Below are 16171 nucleotides of genomic sequence, written 5' to 3'. Positions count from 1 at the left end.
AGATCGCCGACTCAAGACCGCAAATATGGCGGACGCAAGTGTACGGAAGAGGAAGCGCGACCTCGACGGTTCAGCCAAGTCCAAGAAGAAGCAGGCCACCGACCCTTCCACAGTTGTTGTGTCTTCAGTCCTGAGACCTCAACTCTGCCCGCCAGTGCTAGGTACGACTATTTGCACTTTCAGCCTCTCAATTGCAGTCGCAGACAATCGCTGACGCGTTATAGCTTCTTCTCCCGGTATTCGGATAGCAAAGAACGTGCAATTCAACCCATATGTCAAGCAAGGTGTCTTGTCCGCTAAGCGACGGCAAAAAGCCCCCGCAGTGTCGCAGGATCTTGTTCTTCACTCTGCCAGCCACCAGACGATGGATTATACGGCGAGAGAAGACGGAATTAGCGACGGCCAGCAGGCCTTGAAGCACTATGTCGGCATATACGACCCCGAGACCGGCAAGATTCAAGTAGTAGAGGCGAAGAAAATGGTAGTGCGTGGTGTTGCCAGAGCAAAGCATGCGTCAGAACAGGCCATGACAGCGCCGGCAGACTACCAGGTACGCCCCTTTGCGCCAAAAGATCTTCGAGACACTTACTAACTCCGAGCAGAGCTACTACGATCTCAAGAAAGACCTTGGCCAGACGTTTGGTACGAAGAAGGCGAAGAAGGCCATCGAATCCGTCGCTCTCAACGCCATCGACCCAAGCAAAACAAGAGACAGCGAACCCAAGAAGCTCGACACCGCATCGAAGGCGATTTTGCAAGAGATTGGCGGCGTCACCGCGACAATGGCTTCACGCGAACAGCTGCAAGCCGTCGTCGACGAAGCCAAGCCCGTGCCCAGGCCGAACCTCGAAGCCGATGCGATCCAGGATGTCTACGACCCCAACGAATTCATCGGCCGCGAGATCCTGGCCGCGATCCCCGTCAAAGACTGGATCGACCCGGCCAAGAAGGGCGAGGAGATACTCTGCTATTCCAGGCACGTGGCAGTCCGCGTCAAAAAGATTGCCGACTCGGGCAACGTCACAAAGATGCGTCTTCTGCGCTACTTCTACTTCCTCTTCACATTCTACACCATGGCGGCACCAGGGAAGCAGCGCGGCACGAAGCGCATACCGCCCAGGGATAAGCTCAAGGAACGGATGGAGCCCGCGCCGCAGGTCGTCATCGAGCACATCCGCCGCAAGTTCTCGGACGGCGGCGAGATGCGCAAGTTCCATATCGACCTGCTCATCACGCACTGCTGCGCGGTCGCGTGCATCATTGACAACTTTGAAGTCGAGACGTCCAAGCTGCGCGAGGACCTGCGCCTCGACCAGAAGGACATGAACAACTACTTCTACGAGATCGGCGCCAAGGTGAAGCAGGGTGCCTCCAAGGAGAAGGGCGTCAAGGCCCCGCATGTGGCTAAGCTTGCCTTGCCGTTGAACTTCCCCAAGCTCAGATCAGTCGCGCCGAAGCGCCGTTAGGAAGGTGAAGCGGGCGACTACGAGCCGAGGACGCCGGAGAGGGGACTCCGTGAGACGATCAGAATCAAATCGGTCTGAGAGGCAGGCTGTTGCAGAAGGACATGCAACGACTCGCCGGTCTATGTATCTTTGCTATGTGGGAGGTGAAAAGGGGCGTATGCCGCACCCTGATTCAAGTCTTGGGGGTCGCGGGTGCCATTATTGGAGCATTCGAGAGACGATGCGTGTCTGCAGCTGACACTGATGATGATATACAAACCTACGCGATACTTTTGAAGTAGACGAGCGTACAATTACACACGCTTCACCGCCTAGGGAACGGCGTTTAAAATTCTTTGACTACATACAATAAATATGACGATAAAGGAGCGAACATCGTTCGTCGCGTCTCTCGGTACGATCCTTTTCAGATTCTTGACGTGCATTGCAACTTGAGCGCTAGCACCCCGCAATGCCACCCCGACCTGCCGAGGCATCTCGGTGCAGTGTGGGGTCCGGGGTAGCAGACCTTCCCACCCTGGCCACTCGACGTTTGATAAACCCGACAACCTGCCACCCCCAGGTTGAGTCAAACATGAGATTCAGTATATGGTTTTCAAGTAACTTTTGTTCGACAAGATCCCTCTACTCCCTCTACTCGTAATTACATCCACAGAACAGACCAATTGTAGACGACTTGATCAGGGAAACGAAAAGAAGAACACGTTTATAAACAAGAACAACGTAAAAACCAGACACGACACACATATACACACACAATGGCAAGCCCCGAGGACTCTGTCATCTCCCTCGAGTACCGCGGCCGCGTCGCGCTGCTCACAATCGACAACGACCGTAAGCTCAACGCCCTCGCGCAGCCGCAGTACTACGACCTCGCCCAGAAGCTGCGCGAGATCGCCCTGCATGACGAGGTCTTTATCACCGTCCTCACGGCCAAGGGACGCTACTTTTCAGCGTGAGTATTTTTATGTGGTTTTCCCTGGTTTTTCTCTTTCTCTCATTGCAGTAAACTGCATATTTTGTAAACCTATCGCGATGGTTGGTACCTCGGCTCAATCTCATCCCGCCCCTCCAACAAACTCTCATGAGAACTTCAGCTACATCGCCCCCCACCCCCAACGTATATACCCAGTCTGGCACCAATCCCCATGAAACGATGAACCTGAAGAAAAAAAAAATCCTCAAACACATCACCATTAGAAACAATCAAAAAAGAAACCCGGAAAACTAACAAAAATCCACAACAGCGGCGCCGACGTAAGCATCGCCCGCGCCTCCCCCTCCGGCCCAGAAGCCCACAAGCACTGGCTCCAGTCGTTCGTCGCCTTCAACCTAAACATCACCCAAGCCTTTTACACGCACCCCAAAATCCTCGTCGTCGGCCTCAACGGGCCCGTCATAGGCCTCTCGGCCGCCTTGGTGTCCTTTGCCGACTTCATCTACGCCACCCCCTCCACGTTTCTCCTCACGCCCTTTTCGTCCCTAGGTCTCGTCGCCGAGGGCGGCGCCTCCCGCGCCCTCGTGCAGCGGCTGGGCCTCGCCAAGGCCAACGAGGCGCTCATCATGAGCAGGCGGATCCCCGCCGAGGAGCTGCTGCACACCGGGTTCGTGAATAAGGTTTTCGAGACGGGCAAGGGCGAGGATGCCAAGTTTAGGGAGTTGGTGCTGAACGAGGTTGATGAGCGGCTGGGGGAGCATTTGATTGGGGATAGCTTGACGGGGATCAAGGCGCTCATCCGGAGGCCCGAGATGGATGCCATGGATAAGCAGAATTCGATTGAGGTGTTTGCGGGCTTGGAGCGATTCATGAAGGGGATCCCGCAGGAGGAGTTTCGCAAGATTGCCAGTGGTGAGAAGAGGCACAAGTTGTAACGTGTTTGGATAGGACTTGGGGATTATACGACGGATGCTTACAGAACATTACGTCTCAAGAGAGGTGGACACAGTACAAAGACTCATGCTATAGATCACGGCCGTCATTCTCTCACATCTTGGCATGTGATTGAATACATCTGTACTCTATTTGGGTATCTATATACAATTCTATCACAAAAGTCCGAAGAGCAGGTTCGTCTTCTTGTGGTATTCCTGTGACGACTTGCCAATCCGCTGGCGCGCCGCGTCGCCGTCCAAGCCCGTGTGTTTAAAGATTCTGTCCTCCAGGCTCGCGAGGTCGCTGCCCCGGCCATTCTCTGTTGGGGCATCGAGGTAGCAGCGGAGAAAAGAGACGTCGTAGAGCCACTGGATGAGGAGGTCGCGGCGCTGCTGGGCGAGGCCGTCGTCGACCTTTGCCTTATCCGCTAGCTCGGCTGTCTCTGTTTCCTGTTTTGACGTTTCCTCCTCGTTCTCTCCTTTATCTTCCGTGGGTGCATCTTCTTGCTTCTCCTCGCCGGGAGCGTCTTCCTGCTTCCCTGCGTCGGATGCCTCGGCCTCGTTTCCATCAGCGCCCTCATCTCCAGGACTCTTAGTAACATTATCCGACTTCGCGTCAGTGACACCCCCGGTAACGTCCTCTGCAAGACGCGCCTCCAAGGCCTCGAGCCACAACTCCCCCAATTGCGCCCTGAGATGCCGCTTGATGACGCCCACAGCCACCGCGCTCCAGAGATCCATCCCCGCATCGCCCATCTCCGTCGAGACGTCCCGCAGAAACTGGAATACCCTAGGCGACGGCTGCGTGGGCAGCTCGGGGCTACCCTCCCACAGCGGTCGCCCGACAACGGTCTTCTGCGTGAGTCCCTTGTTCCTGAAAGTCTCCAACGGCCGCGCGGCCACGGTGATGGAGAGCCGTTCGTGGAGCGACGGGACCACTTCTAACCCAAACGTCTGGACGGCGTCGAGCTTGGGTAGACCCTCCCGCACGTCGCGCAGGATGCGGAGGAGGTACATGGCCACCTTGCCGCCGTTCTGCTCATCCGCCCTGGTCCGCCAGAGACCCGAGAGCTTCCCGTCCAAGTCCTTGAACGCCTTAACCAGCGTTGCATCGAGTTTCTCGTGCAGCATCCTGGGGTCTTCTTTGCTCAGCAACTGCTGCCGCGTCTCGATCGTCTCCTCGTCCTCAATCTCATCAATATCGTTGTCCCACCGCTGCCTCTTGAGCTGCTCCACCACCTCGCCCACCTCGTCGATGATGTGCCGCCACGACTGGAATCCGTTCACGGCCTTGGACACGGCGTCGTTGCGGCCGTGCAGCCGCGCGACGAGCTCCTGGAGGAAGTAATCCGCGCCGTGGATCAGGTCGACGTCGAAGCCCCGCACGTCCCATAGGTCGACGGCCTCGTCCGTCACGCCGTCCTGCCACAAGTCCAGCGTCGCCGAGACCTCGGACCCGATGAGGTGCAGCTTGTTGACCTTGGTCTCGACGACGTGGAGCATGTGCCCGTTGACGGCGCCGCGCAGCTCGTCGAGCATCTCTGACGGGTCGAACCCCCGCGCCTTGCTGCCCTCGCGGATCCACAGCTGCAGCACACTCGTCCGCAGCTCCGTGATGGCTTTAAATTCCGTCATCCGCTCCATCGTCGTCTTGAGGCCGTCGACAAGGGCATCGCCGCCCTTCTTCGCCCAGCTGAAGAGCATGTCTCTCGCCTGCGGGCCGTCGAGGTCGTCGTGCCGGACAAAGGGCGTGAAGAACTGTATCTCCTCCCCGCACCACCGCTCGTAGACGTCGAGGCGCAGGCACTCGAGCGTCTTTAGCGTCGCGTCCGCCAGTAAAGGGCTCTTTTTGAGATTCGCCAGCGCGTCGGACAGCTTGAAAGGCACCAGGGCCTGCACGTCCAGCAGCGTCTTCGTGTACAGCGTCAGGCTCTTGAGCACATCCGCGGTGCTCCTCTGCCGCCCCTTGTCTTCGATGTCGAATGCCAGGGCCATGGCGGCGCCCCTGACACGCAGGAAGTGATCGACGACGTCGCGCGCACCGGAGCTGGTCGCCAGGCTGTAAGCGCACAACGCCTTGAGTATGTCCTGCTGCTTCACAGACTCCCCCGTCCGCTCCAGCAGGTTCTTGATATTTCGCAACAGCCTCCGCTTCAGCCCGCCCAGACTCTTCTTCGCGGCCTCGACCGTGTGCGCCACGTCGCCGTCCAGCCTCTTCTCCGCCTCCAAGCTCTTCACCAGAAGCCGACTCAAGACCAGCACCTTGCTAGCGAGCACGACCCTATCACCTCTGCTCAGGTCCTGGCTCCCGACGCCGGAGCCCCGGAGCACGCGTCCGACGACGAGCCCGCACGCCTCGAGCAGCCGAGCCCTCGCCGCCACGCCGACGGCCCCGCCGCCGCTCAGCTCCGTCGCACTCCGCTCAAACCCGCTCAGCCCACTCACTTTGGACCCAACGACGCCGCGGCCGCAGCGGCCGCCCATGCCGCCGAGCACGTTCTGGACGGCGTCGTTATCCCTGCGCATCTGGACGATGGTGTCGGCGGTGCCGAGGAGGTCGCGGTACGAGCTGCCGACCTGCGTGCGCAGGCGGCTCGCCTTTTCGTCGATTTCGACATGGAGGGATCTGTGGATGCCGCGGATCTGCGGCAGGGTGTAGTTTGAGGAAAAGACTTTGGCGGAGGAGGTGAGCGTCGAGAGGTCGGGGGTCGCCATGTCTTTTGGTCGTTTGCGGCTTCGGCGTGGGTTCGAGTAGAGTATTATCGGTGGGTTGTCGGGCTCATTGAGGTTTGTTTCATTTGCGGATTCCTTCTGCCGAGTCTTTGATGTTCGTGAGGCCTTTGCGCTGGTCTTGCGCCTGCCTCGTGGTTGGCAATTGCAGGTGTGTAGGTGTTTGTTGGAGCTTGCTGCTGGAGCTGTTCTGGCCACATGGAATGGAAATTGGTGGGGGCCGGCTTTCTTGAGCTTCGGGACCCTGCAATTTATCCCCGGCTAACAGCAATCTCACTTACAATGCCGGTCTCACTCCCTCACGTTGTATCGCTCACAATCACTTATCGATGTAGGTAGTCTAGGTAATTGAGAACACAGCCTCAAGAATAAACGCTTCATTTTGAAACTTTTGAAATCCGATTGCATTACTCGAGGAGCCCGACAGCAGCAGCTTCTTAGCCTTACAATTTCCTCGCCCTGACAATGCCCGTCGTGATACCCGACATCTCACCGCCATAGCCGCCCTTGGGTTCGCCTCCCTTCCAGACGGCCTTCATGCTCCTCAACTTCTTCTGCTTCTCCTCGTACTTCATCCTCTTCTTAACACGCGGGTTGCGCACCTCCTTCTTGCGCTTCGGCGTCAGGCCCTTGTTCTTCTCAATCGCGTACGTGATCTTGCGCTTGCCGTCCTCCCCGACCACCTCCTGTTCCACGATGCGGTCCGCTTTGCTGGCCGCCGCGAGCGCCGCGCTATACGCCGCCTTGTCCGCCTTCTTCTTCTTGGACGACGCGGACACCATGTCGTAGTACTCGTCGTCCCCTTCCTCGCGCAGCGCCGCCGCCGTCTGGGCATCGTCGCCGTCGCTGTCGCCGTTGTCGCCGAGATCGGCACCAAACTTTTGACCGCGGGACTCGGCTTCGCGGTTGAGACGGGCCTGCCGGTCCCTGAGACGCTCGCGGTAGGGAATATCCACGTCGCCACCGGCCGCGGCGCCCGCGTCGGCGCGCTTGTTGGCCTTTTGGACGATTTGCGAGGTGTAGAAGCGCAGACTCTTCTTGCGAGCCGCCTTGTCCGCGGCCGTCCGGGCGTCGAGAGCCTCCTCCTCGCCAAAGTCGGAGTTGTCGCCGCCCTCGTCGACCGCGGCCTTGGCGGCGGCGGCCTTCTTGGCCTTCTTGCTGCTCTTCTTGGGCTGCTTGAGGAGATCGTCGAGGTCGGCAAGCGACTCTTCGATGGCTGCGGCCTTCTTCTGCGCCTGCTTGTTCTTGGACTTGGCCGCCTTCTCCAGTCTCCTCTGTCTCCTGATCTCGTCTCTTGCTGCGGCGAAAGCGGCGTCGTCTGCATCGGCGGCGACGGCACTAAGATCCTCCTCGGCGGAGGAGACCTCCAACGAGTCGTCGGGTCGCACCGGCGCGGCGTTCTTGACCTGCTGCCACGCGTCGCGGCATTCTAGCAGCGTCTCCATGACATCGTGGTCGCGGAGTTCCGCGGGATCGAGGGTCCTTTGGGCTGTTGACCCGTCGCGTGCCGGAGATGTGAGGATGGCGAAATAGCTCGCGAGAGCGGCGACGTAGCAGCCGAGGATCCAGTACTTGACGGCCTCGAGCGATTGACTCGACTTGCCGTGGGCGTCTTTCTGCAGGACAGCCAATTGCGGTTGCAGAGTCTGGAACTCGTTCACAAGGTGCTCGAACTCGGGGTATCTGCTTTGAAGGAGCTTTGTGCGTTGTTCGGGTCCCATGTCGTCTGTGATCTCGACGTCCTTGAGAACCTCTGTGACAACGTCTTGGTCCTCGTCGTCGTCCTTGGCGGCTGCCAGCCATTCGCCCTCGTCGAACAGGAAATCCTCCTCGGACATTTTGGCCAGCTTCTTCTGCTGCAGGCGCTTGGCCTCGGCCTCCTCCTCGAGCGCATCGGCCTCGGTCTCGATTTGGTCGGCATCGTAGTACTCCCTCTTTGAGGAACCCCACCAATTCGGATCGTTCTCGTCCTCCGCTACTTCGCCCTCTCCCTCTTCCTCCGCTTCGGCCGCAGCAGCCTTGCCCTTCTTGGATTTGCGGGCGGGCTTCTTGGTCTCCTCCTCGTCGGAATCGTCACCGTCGTCGAGGTCCAGAATCTCCTCGTCCGAGTGCTCCAGAAACCTGTCCTCCTCCTCGGCCTTCTTTCTCCTCTTGGACTTGGGGCCCTCATCGAACATGATCTTGTCGCGGTTCAGGAAGTACTCGTCTTCAGAATCGGCGACATCTTCGTAGGTGGTGATGGGACCGAGGCGGGCATCGGCGGGGTCGAAGTCCTTGGGACCGGTGCGCGCATTTTGGCCGGATGCCTTTCTCTTTTTTGCCATTGCGACCGACTAATTTGACCGAACTGGTCGACTCTCGAAGTGTCGGAAAAGGGTTGGGACGAAAATCGATATCGGTGGTGAGAATTGGGCGGTGGATGGGGCGGAATCTCGCTGCACTTTGACGGCTACGAAAAATGTTCTTGCATCCGTCGAACGCAGAACTTTTTAGTGGAGATGTCATGGCGGGTGTGGTTCTCATTGGTCGCGAGCCTCGAGCTAACGGTGGGGTCCACACGGAGCAGTCCACGGGGCGGTTAGACTGTCGATGGATGCCAACCAACATGTCACTCAAACAACGACGTCTAAGGCAAATTAGTTGCTACTACCATGCGTTGAGATATTAGAACAAGTCTCTCAGCTCAAAATTTTAAGGTATATAATGGATTTAAATCAAGCAAGTGAATTGGACTCAAGCTGGTTGGCTGAGCTATGAAGTCACACTCGGTACTTTCTCAGCGGCTCTACTTGGGTCAAGCTGTTCAATTGATGAAGAGCCGGTCAACTCATTGAAAAGAAGCATTAGACAAGTTGTGGCAACACAAAGACCTGCGAGATTTCGACGCTGTCAGCACTGCTGCAGAAGAGTGCAAAGAATTTTGGCATCCTGAGAGCTCACCAAGGCTTACCAAATAGTCATGCCATCCATTCCAGCTGGACGGTCGTCAATAGCCACTAAAAGACCCAAGATACCCCACCAGAAACAGGGACCTGGATCCCGAGGGCGCCAGCCAAACCGTACAAGTATGCGCCCCAACTGGACCGAATCACCTTTGTAGCGTGCCGTATGAGCGCCTCGCGTGCTTCGAGCAAATCATCGCCGACCAAGCCGGAACGTAAAGCCACGAGGGCTCCCTCTCCCCCTTTCCAATTGCTTTTTCCCGTTACACCTCCTGATCCGAGAGGTATGGATTACGCATCACAAGCTCTCTGGATTGCCCTGCCCGCCCTCGCAGCTGCCCTTCTCGCATCCGCAATGGGTCTGTTCAACTGGAAGAATCACATGCCCGTCGATGGCAAGGTAAGCTCGATCCCTTCAACACCCCGTCTCACTCACTCACTCACGGATACTAACCCGCAAACCTCTCCAGACCGTCCTCTTGACAGGCGCCTCCGAGGGCATGGGCCGCAGCGTCGCCCTCCAACTCGCCGCAAAGGGCGCAAACCTCATCCTCATCGCCCGCAACGCCGCCCGCCTCCAGGAGCTCGTCGCCGAGTGCAAGGCCGCCGCCAAGAACCCGAACGCGCAGCGCTTCACCTACATCACCGCCGACATTACAAAGGAAGACTACGCCGCGCCCCTCCTCGCCGAGGCCACCGAGTGGAACGGCGGCCGCAGCCCCGATGTCGTCTGGTGCATCGCCGGCATGGCCTCCACGGGCTTTTTCACCGATGTGCCCTTCTCCGAGACCCGCAGGAACATGGACGTCAACTTTTATGGCACCGCCGAGATGGCGCACGCGATCCTGCGCGTGTGGCTCGCGCCCACGGCCCCCGTCGAGGACGAGCCGCGGCACCTGGTCATGACGACCAGCGTTGTCGCCTTCTTCACCGTCGCCGGGTACGCGCCTTACGCCGGGTCCAAGTGGGCCATCCGTGGCCTGGCCGACACGCTCTCGCAGGAGGTTCTGCTCTACCCGCAAAACGTCAAGGTCCACGTCGTGTTCCCGGGGACCATCACGAGCCCCGGCCTCGAGAAGGAGAACTTGACCAAGCCCCAGATCACGCACCAGCTGGAGGAGCTCGACCCCGTCCAGTCCCCCGACGAGGTTGCCAGGGCAGCTATCAAGGGACTCGAGCGAGGCGATTACTTTGTGACGGTGGCGTGGCTGGGCAGCTTGATGAGGTGGAGCGGCCTCGGCGGTTCCATGCGCAACAACTGGGTTCTCGACACGTTGGGAATTTGCCTCTCGTCCCTGGTTTGGATCTTCATGCTGCCTGACCTGTTGAGGCGGATTAGGAATTACGGCAAGAAGCACGGGCATCCTGCGACTTATGCCAAGCCCCAGCCGAAGCCGGCTTCGTGAGGACTGGACCACGAGCTGAATAAATGAAAATACAATTGATACCCATAATATTTATCGTTGGAAACTCTTCTGACTTTTTCAACACATGTGTAATGCAGACTGCGCGTTAGTGTTGGCCATCATTTGAATCTTTTCGAACCAAATAGTCGGATGGCTCTTTAAACATGGTTTCGCTAGTTGATCAGGGCCATTAAGGACTTGCGGTAGGTGCGTCTCCGTCAGGACGGTCAACGACTGCAAAGCCGCGAGCAATGCCTTGCACTCTTTCGTTTCTTGCTGGGACTGGAGACGTTCTTTGGTCTTTGCATTATACGTGACGACAAGAAGAGTTGTGTGTTAGCCAGTTACAACCCATCTTGCCCGGCGTCCGTATGACCGTATGACGGGAAGGGGGAATGGGAAGCGTCAGTCCAAAAACATTTGCTTTTCGGGCAATTGTTGTTTTATTGAGTGTACGTACCGTAGCCACAACGTCGCCAGGCTCCGGACTATGACTTCTCCAAAAACAGCACAACTCTGCAACGAGTCCTCGATAGCCAAGAGTAAGGTTTGAATGGAGTTTCAATTCCAACGATGCGTGGTTGAGTGTCTTATCTTAGCCGGTACTTGAAAGTTAGGCCGATTATCATCAGTCCGTTGTCATACTTTAGGCTGATCTTGGGACAATTGTTGAAAAACGGACCGGAGTATCAGTTTGACAAGGGCCACACTAATTAGACTTAAGATGCTCTTCTATGCGTAACAGGACGTGGACCAAAAAAAAAACAAAAAAACGAGTTGGCGTCTTGTCCCAAATACTTTGCTGCACAAACGCCGGTCACGTAAACCTCGGGTCCGTCATGTTGGCGCGAAATGTGGTTTGTGTCACGGATGCCTCGACGGTAAAACTTCCCAAACTGTCAGAGAGTTTTTATTTCAGTCCTCACCTATCGTCGATATCTCTGAAGGTGGCACCTAAGCCGTGTGACCATCCAGGGCATAGCTCGAGCAACGGTAATCATACTCACGGAAAGAGGTACTATTCAGTGTTTCCTTGCCAAGTTTGTGGTAAGAGGAGACGATGCTGAACGCGACGGACAAAGATTACCACTGCATCATGTGAAGAAGGCTGATTTTACCCGTCCTCGCCAAGAATCGCCAAATGAAGCACCGGGCTCAAAGGCGACAATCCATAGGACACATACGTTGTTCAGAACCTCGAATAGCCGCCGAGATTTGTTTCGTATCACCAAGAGCCTGTAAGTGAGAAACCCTTTGGAGGAACCACCAGAATGTGGTTCCATCCGCAATGGATAAATTTACCGACCCAAAGCCTCAAAGAGAAGGGAAGTCATTAGGGGTCGAGGACAGTCTCTATGGGGACTGGTTGCATTACCACCTGGCATTTCCCCTTTATGATTCATTCAGTGCTCTCCTACAACAAACTACTGAGAAAATATACTGCAAAAGATATGGTTGTCGTCGGGCGTGGTGAGGGGCTGTCACCGCAGACCACCTCCTCTCGACTATCGTGACAACACCTAAACAAGACCACCTTAGTTTTGAAACAAACATAGGGACCGAGTAAAACCAGCATCTCCTTAACGTCTCAGCTCTCAATGGTCATTTTGAAGGGCTGAGGAACATCTTCAAGGCCACTGTTTTGCATCATAGTCGACTTCACCTGTCCATGAACTTCACATACGACCATACCCATTGGAAAACTCGGGATCCCGTCCGCTCTCCCTTAGATAAGCTAATGAGGGCCGGATTAGTAGTTGGGTCGGTGACGACCAGCGAATACCTGGTGTTGTATGTCTTTTGAAACTTTTGTGAAGACAATATCATTTTGTTGAGGTTGGTGACGATGGGCAGCTTGGGAGTAACTGTGAGAGAGTATTGGGATTGGGTGGTGGCAGATGAATTTATGCTGCTTCCATACCTTAATTGGTTAGCTTTATTCTCCAAATAATCTGGTTCTCCAATTTCTCCAATTTCCATCCTGGCGTCAAACCTGACTGTGTGTGTGCCATATCCATTATTTGATCAAGGGGTACGTTTAGGTCCTTCATACGACGGGTATCGAAGTTGACGCAAAAAAGTTTCAATCAAATCATTCTCATAACGTCATCAAACTATCTTGAAACAAAACTATCCGGCATGCGTGTAACACTTTCCATACCGCTGTCAAGACAATCACTTCGTCTTCTTCTTGTCGTCCTTGGGCACATACGTCTGCCAAGATTTGTCACCCATAATGCCATCAATCTTGTTGAGCTTGGCCACCACGTCCGCGCGATCTGTGAGGTTCTTCTTGATATGGATCGTGGTTTGGTAGAGAATAACTGGAGTAGACCGGCCTTAAGAACGTAACATCGGATGAGAGGAGTGGGAGCACGTTGACTTACTCGCAGGTACAACGACCCAAGGGGCATTGAGACCTATGTAGTAAACCCAGAAGTACAGGAACTCGGGTCTGCTGTGTGACACTCCGTTGGAGTAGAACTCGATCAAGCTGGTTGAGTAGTATAGCACAACGCCATACAGGTGCCCGATACTCATGATGATCTGTAGGGGATAGCGCAACTGATCCCGCTTGGCAGTGGTGATGACGATGGCCCAACATAGGGGACCCCATACGAGCTGGCTTCTCTGTTAAACTTGGGCTCGTTCGCAATGACAAGGAGCTGCGCAACTTACTACTGTAAAGGACTCAACGCAGAGCATGAATGGATCGGAGGTCAGGTAGCGAGAGTCGGAGAGTGCATACTCCTTCCAGAGCTGGCCGAAGAGAGATTGGTCACCAGCAAGGCGTCTGTGGTTGAGGATGAAGTATCCTATGCGTACATCAGATATAGTATGAGAAGGACTAGAGATGTTGGAAAATACCCTCGAAGAAACAGTGAAGGAATCCGCCTGTGTAGACGACTTTATTAGTCAGAGTCGGATGAGCGATGTTCTGGGCACCACGCACAAAGAGCAAACCAAGCAACGGTAAGTTGGTCAGAGGCTGCCAGCTGGGGATAGGCACTTCTAGCACCCACAACGGCAGCAAAGACAACGGAGCAGATGATAGACCCGAAGAATACGAGAAGGCTGAAGACGGACGTCTTGTTGGCGACGTAGTGAGGTAGGGCGGCGGTGACCGGGTAGTAAGGATGCGCAAAGGCGGCGGTGCCTGTCGAATTATTCATGTTGGGTTGGCGCTCAATGCGATTTTCCTAGAGTTGAATATCTGTCTGCATGCGTCGAGTAACACTTTATTTCGACCGTACCCGGAATGTCGTCGTCGTCGTCGTCTTGTTGGTTACATGTAAGGAGCTGGAGTTTGAATTGGGTTCAAATTGCATGGTGTTCTCCGTTCTTAGAGAGCTGCGGTCGCTAAACGATTGAGCGGCCTCGACTGCCGAACCGGGGTCGAAGCTGCCTGACCAAGGCCGGACGCACCTTCTATCAATTATCAGACAGCAACTTCTGGCGTCCAACTATTACTCTATGCGATGGAGATGAAATCTTGAAGTCAAGGATACCCAACGTGAAGAAGGCCCGTTGTTACTTATTTCTTCGTGCGGAAGCTGTCAAGACCCGTTCAACTAACTTAGGGACCCAAGATGCACGAGTCCCTTGTGTCGCAAGCACTTGTGGATGCCTCATCTAATGAAAACTTGCGACTTCCTTCCTAACTATTTCTTCATCGAACATATTAGGGCCACGAAGCTGATATGAGCTGGAAGCCGCCACAACGATGCTCGAGAAATGGGATGAACTGTGACGTGGAAGTGGCCGCCCTGCCCTACCTTAATACCACGGCACCTTGGCTGGTCGTATCCGAAAAGGGAAATCGGACCGCTGATCTTCCGCTGCTCGGGGACCGCCCGCAGCAGACAGCCGCTCCTTGCAGCCAATTATTCGACTTCGTGACACGCTTAACCGTACGGATACTCCCATCCGCCAAAAAGACTTGGTCCCGTCCCGTCGCTAGGTAATCAATGCCTCACTTACCTCAACACTCATTTCCCGCCTACCCAAGCTAGACCCTACGACTTCACCCAGGCTAGGTAGATATTTAATATGGGTGACGTTCCAGCTGAGGAGGCCCCTTTCCCGCTCACAGACGTTGATAAGTGGGTCCTCTCACAGACGGATGAGGAGTTTAAGAAGCATGACTGGAAGGAGCTCAAGAAGATCATTGGTAAGCGCGTTTGCCTTGTGTCTTTATACATGTTCTGTTCCAATGTCCTGATCAGATGCCAGAGACAAACAAGCTCGAAGTTTTGAAGCGAAAGCCTTCAGACCTTCGTCGATACATGAAATGGACGGCCGAGACCAAGGCCGAGTATGGTTCCATGACCAAATTCCTCCTCACTAATCGCCTGCCCAAGCACTGGGGTGAGCCGCCATTCACCCCAAAGTCCATCGTGCCTTTTGAGGATCCCTCCGACTACCGGGTTCTTGTCAACGACTGGCCGTACGGACTTGACCCTGGCATCACCCATATCGTGGTCTGGTCGCGAACTATCGTCCCTACAGATCCTGGGACGGGGGACATGACCGCAGAGAGCAGACGCATTGTCCAGGATTTCATCGACAGATATTTTGTCAAAGGTCTCGGTGAGGGCGGAGCAGACCGGGTGGTCTGGTTCAAGAATTGGGTCGCCCTTCAGAGCGTCCGGGCCTTGGAGCACATCCACGTACTGGTGCGAGACGTCGACCCAGAAGTCATCAGGAAGTGGTCTGAGGAGCATCCATGGCACAGATAAGACCTAGTCGCCGCAGTCTCGATAGAAATAGACATTTGACTTGGACCACCCGAGCCCTAGGCAAAGCATGCTGTGATTGCGACTAGGCGGCTCGACGCTGCCTTCTGTTGGCGGGCGGGGCGGGCTCGTCGTTGTTCGCGGCGCCCATCTGGGCCATGCGCTTGCCGGCTCCGAGCAGGCCGTATCCAGCGTAGGCGCCGTAGGCGGGTACGGCGAGCCACAGGAACCAACCCCAATTGCCGAACAAGATGACGAGAACGACAGAGGCCCAGGTTACCCACACGACGTCGAACATGTACTCAGTCAAGCCGGCGGCGGCCAAGTCCTCGCCAGAGGTCTTGAGGCCTCCCCCCACGTCATACTTGGGACGTCCAGACTTCTCTAGCACGTACTCGCAGATCAAGGCCGGGGCGGAGAGCAGAATGAACCAGAAGATGGAGCGGGACTTGAAGCTGAAGTAGAAGACGAGAAAGGCGACATTGACAACGGCGGAACCGATGTGGAGGTTGTTTAACGAGGTGGCGTTGGATTTGGCCCTGTCCTTTTTTGCCTTTTGCGCCATGCTGTTACTGATCCTGAGGGTTGATTCGTGGGGAACAGTTGATACAAGGTATGCTGGTCAAAGGGCCCAAGAACGTGGGTGAGGTCAAATGAATTAACTCAATGATGTCGGTCTTCAAAGGTGGAGTCCAACGTTCCTGAAGGTAAAAGACAGGTTGCGGCCTGGCGGGAGTTGAGGCTGCAAGGACCGAGGGTGACGAAATTCCAGCGAAGCAATTGAGGCGGATGGCTACCTTACCTTACTGGTGTGGCTCAGGTGCTCGGGGCCCAATGGAACAGGCAGACGGCGAGAAGTGGAGCTCAGGGAATGGAAGCAAAAAGTGGCGGGTAGGTGTCTCTGGCACAAGTGGAAGGCACGGGGAGGCGTTGCGACTGCAACCGTGGACGGGTAGGCAGGGGAGCTGGCGGCAAGGGGGGGGGGGGGGGGGGGTGGCCTGGGGCAGGGGCGGGGAGGG

General features: G+C 55.9%; 8 protein-coding genes across 8 annotated transcripts; 4 read left to right on the top strand and 4 right to left on the bottom strand.

Annotated features, from left to right (window-relative positions):
- Window positions 1–25: 25 nt before the first annotated feature.
- CORC01_10115 (A49-like RNA polymerase I associated factor) lies at window positions 26–1466 on the top strand (the record flags this gene model as incomplete). The annotated part of the gene is made up of 3 exons (XM_022621744.1): window positions 26–161; window positions 225–550; window positions 603–1466. 3 exons carry the CDS (start codon window positions 26–28, stop codon window positions 1464–1466), a joined length of 1326 nt encoding a protein of 441 aa, XP_022471749.1.
- Window positions 1467–2224: 758 nt separating this feature from the next.
- Window positions 2225–3338, top strand: CORC01_10114 (enoyl-CoA hydratase/isomerase; the record flags this gene model as incomplete). Its single annotated transcript, XM_022621743.1, has 2 exons — window positions 2225–2421; window positions 2714–3338. 2 exons carry the CDS (start codon window positions 2225–2227, stop codon window positions 3336–3338), a joined length of 822 nt encoding a protein of 273 aa, XP_022471748.1.
- A 174-nt stretch (window positions 3339–3512) lies between these two features.
- On the bottom strand, window positions 3513–6053 carry CORC01_10113 (uncharacterized protein; the record flags this gene model as incomplete). The annotated part of the gene is made up of 1 exon (XM_022621742.1): window positions 3513–6053. The coding sequence occupies one exon, from the start codon at window positions 6051–6053 to the stop codon at window positions 3513–3515; it is 2541 nt and encodes an 846-aa protein (XP_022471747.1).
- Window positions 6054–6511: 458 nt separating this feature from the next.
- On the bottom strand, window positions 6512–8392 carry CORC01_10112 (Sas10 domain-containing protein; the record flags this gene model as incomplete). The annotated part of the gene is made up of 1 exon (XM_022621741.1): window positions 6512–8392. One exon carries the CDS (start codon window positions 8390–8392, stop codon window positions 6512–6514), a length of 1881 nt encoding a protein of 626 aa, XP_022471746.1.
- Window positions 8393–9296: 904 nt separating this feature from the next.
- CORC01_10111 (short-chain dehydrogenase) lies at window positions 9297–10416 on the top strand (the record flags this gene model as incomplete). The annotated part of the gene is made up of 2 exons (XM_022621740.1): window positions 9297–9410; window positions 9481–10416. 2 exons carry the CDS (start codon window positions 9297–9299, stop codon window positions 10414–10416), a joined length of 1050 nt encoding a protein of 349 aa, XP_022471745.1.
- A 2175-nt stretch (window positions 10417–12591) lies between these two features.
- CORC01_10110 (emopamil binding protein) lies at window positions 12592–13589 on the bottom strand (the record flags this gene model as incomplete). The annotated part of the gene is made up of 5 exons (XM_022621739.1): window positions 12592–12740; window positions 12804–13038; window positions 13096–13232; window positions 13285–13311; window positions 13370–13589. 5 exons carry the CDS (start codon window positions 13587–13589, stop codon window positions 12592–12594), a joined length of 768 nt encoding a protein of 255 aa, XP_022471744.1.
- An 877-nt stretch (window positions 13590–14466) lies between these two features.
- Window positions 14467–15155, top strand: CORC01_10109 (uncharacterized protein; the record flags this gene model as incomplete). The annotated part of the gene is made up of 2 exons (XM_022621738.1): window positions 14467–14587; window positions 14650–15155. 2 exons carry the CDS (start codon window positions 14467–14469, stop codon window positions 15153–15155), a joined length of 627 nt encoding a protein of 208 aa, XP_022471743.1.
- An 82-nt stretch (window positions 15156–15237) lies between these two features.
- CORC01_10108 (uncharacterized protein) lies at window positions 15238–15717 on the bottom strand (the record flags this gene model as incomplete). The annotated part of the gene is made up of 1 exon (XM_022621737.1): window positions 15238–15717. The coding sequence occupies one exon, from the start codon at window positions 15715–15717 to the stop codon at window positions 15238–15240; it is 480 nt and encodes a 159-aa protein (XP_022471742.1).
- Between the last annotated feature and the right edge of the window lie 454 nt (window positions 15718–16171).

The sequence above is a fragment of the Colletotrichum orchidophilum genome (assembly GCF_001831195.1).
Source record: "Colletotrichum orchidophilum strain IMI 309357 chromosome Unknown Scaffold_97.1, whole genome shotgun sequence".
In the NCBI taxonomy this organism is placed as follows: Eukaryota; Fungi; Ascomycota; class Sordariomycetes; order Glomerellales; family Glomerellaceae; genus Colletotrichum; species Colletotrichum orchidophilum.
This window is presented reverse-complemented; position numbering and strand designations above follow the sequence as displayed.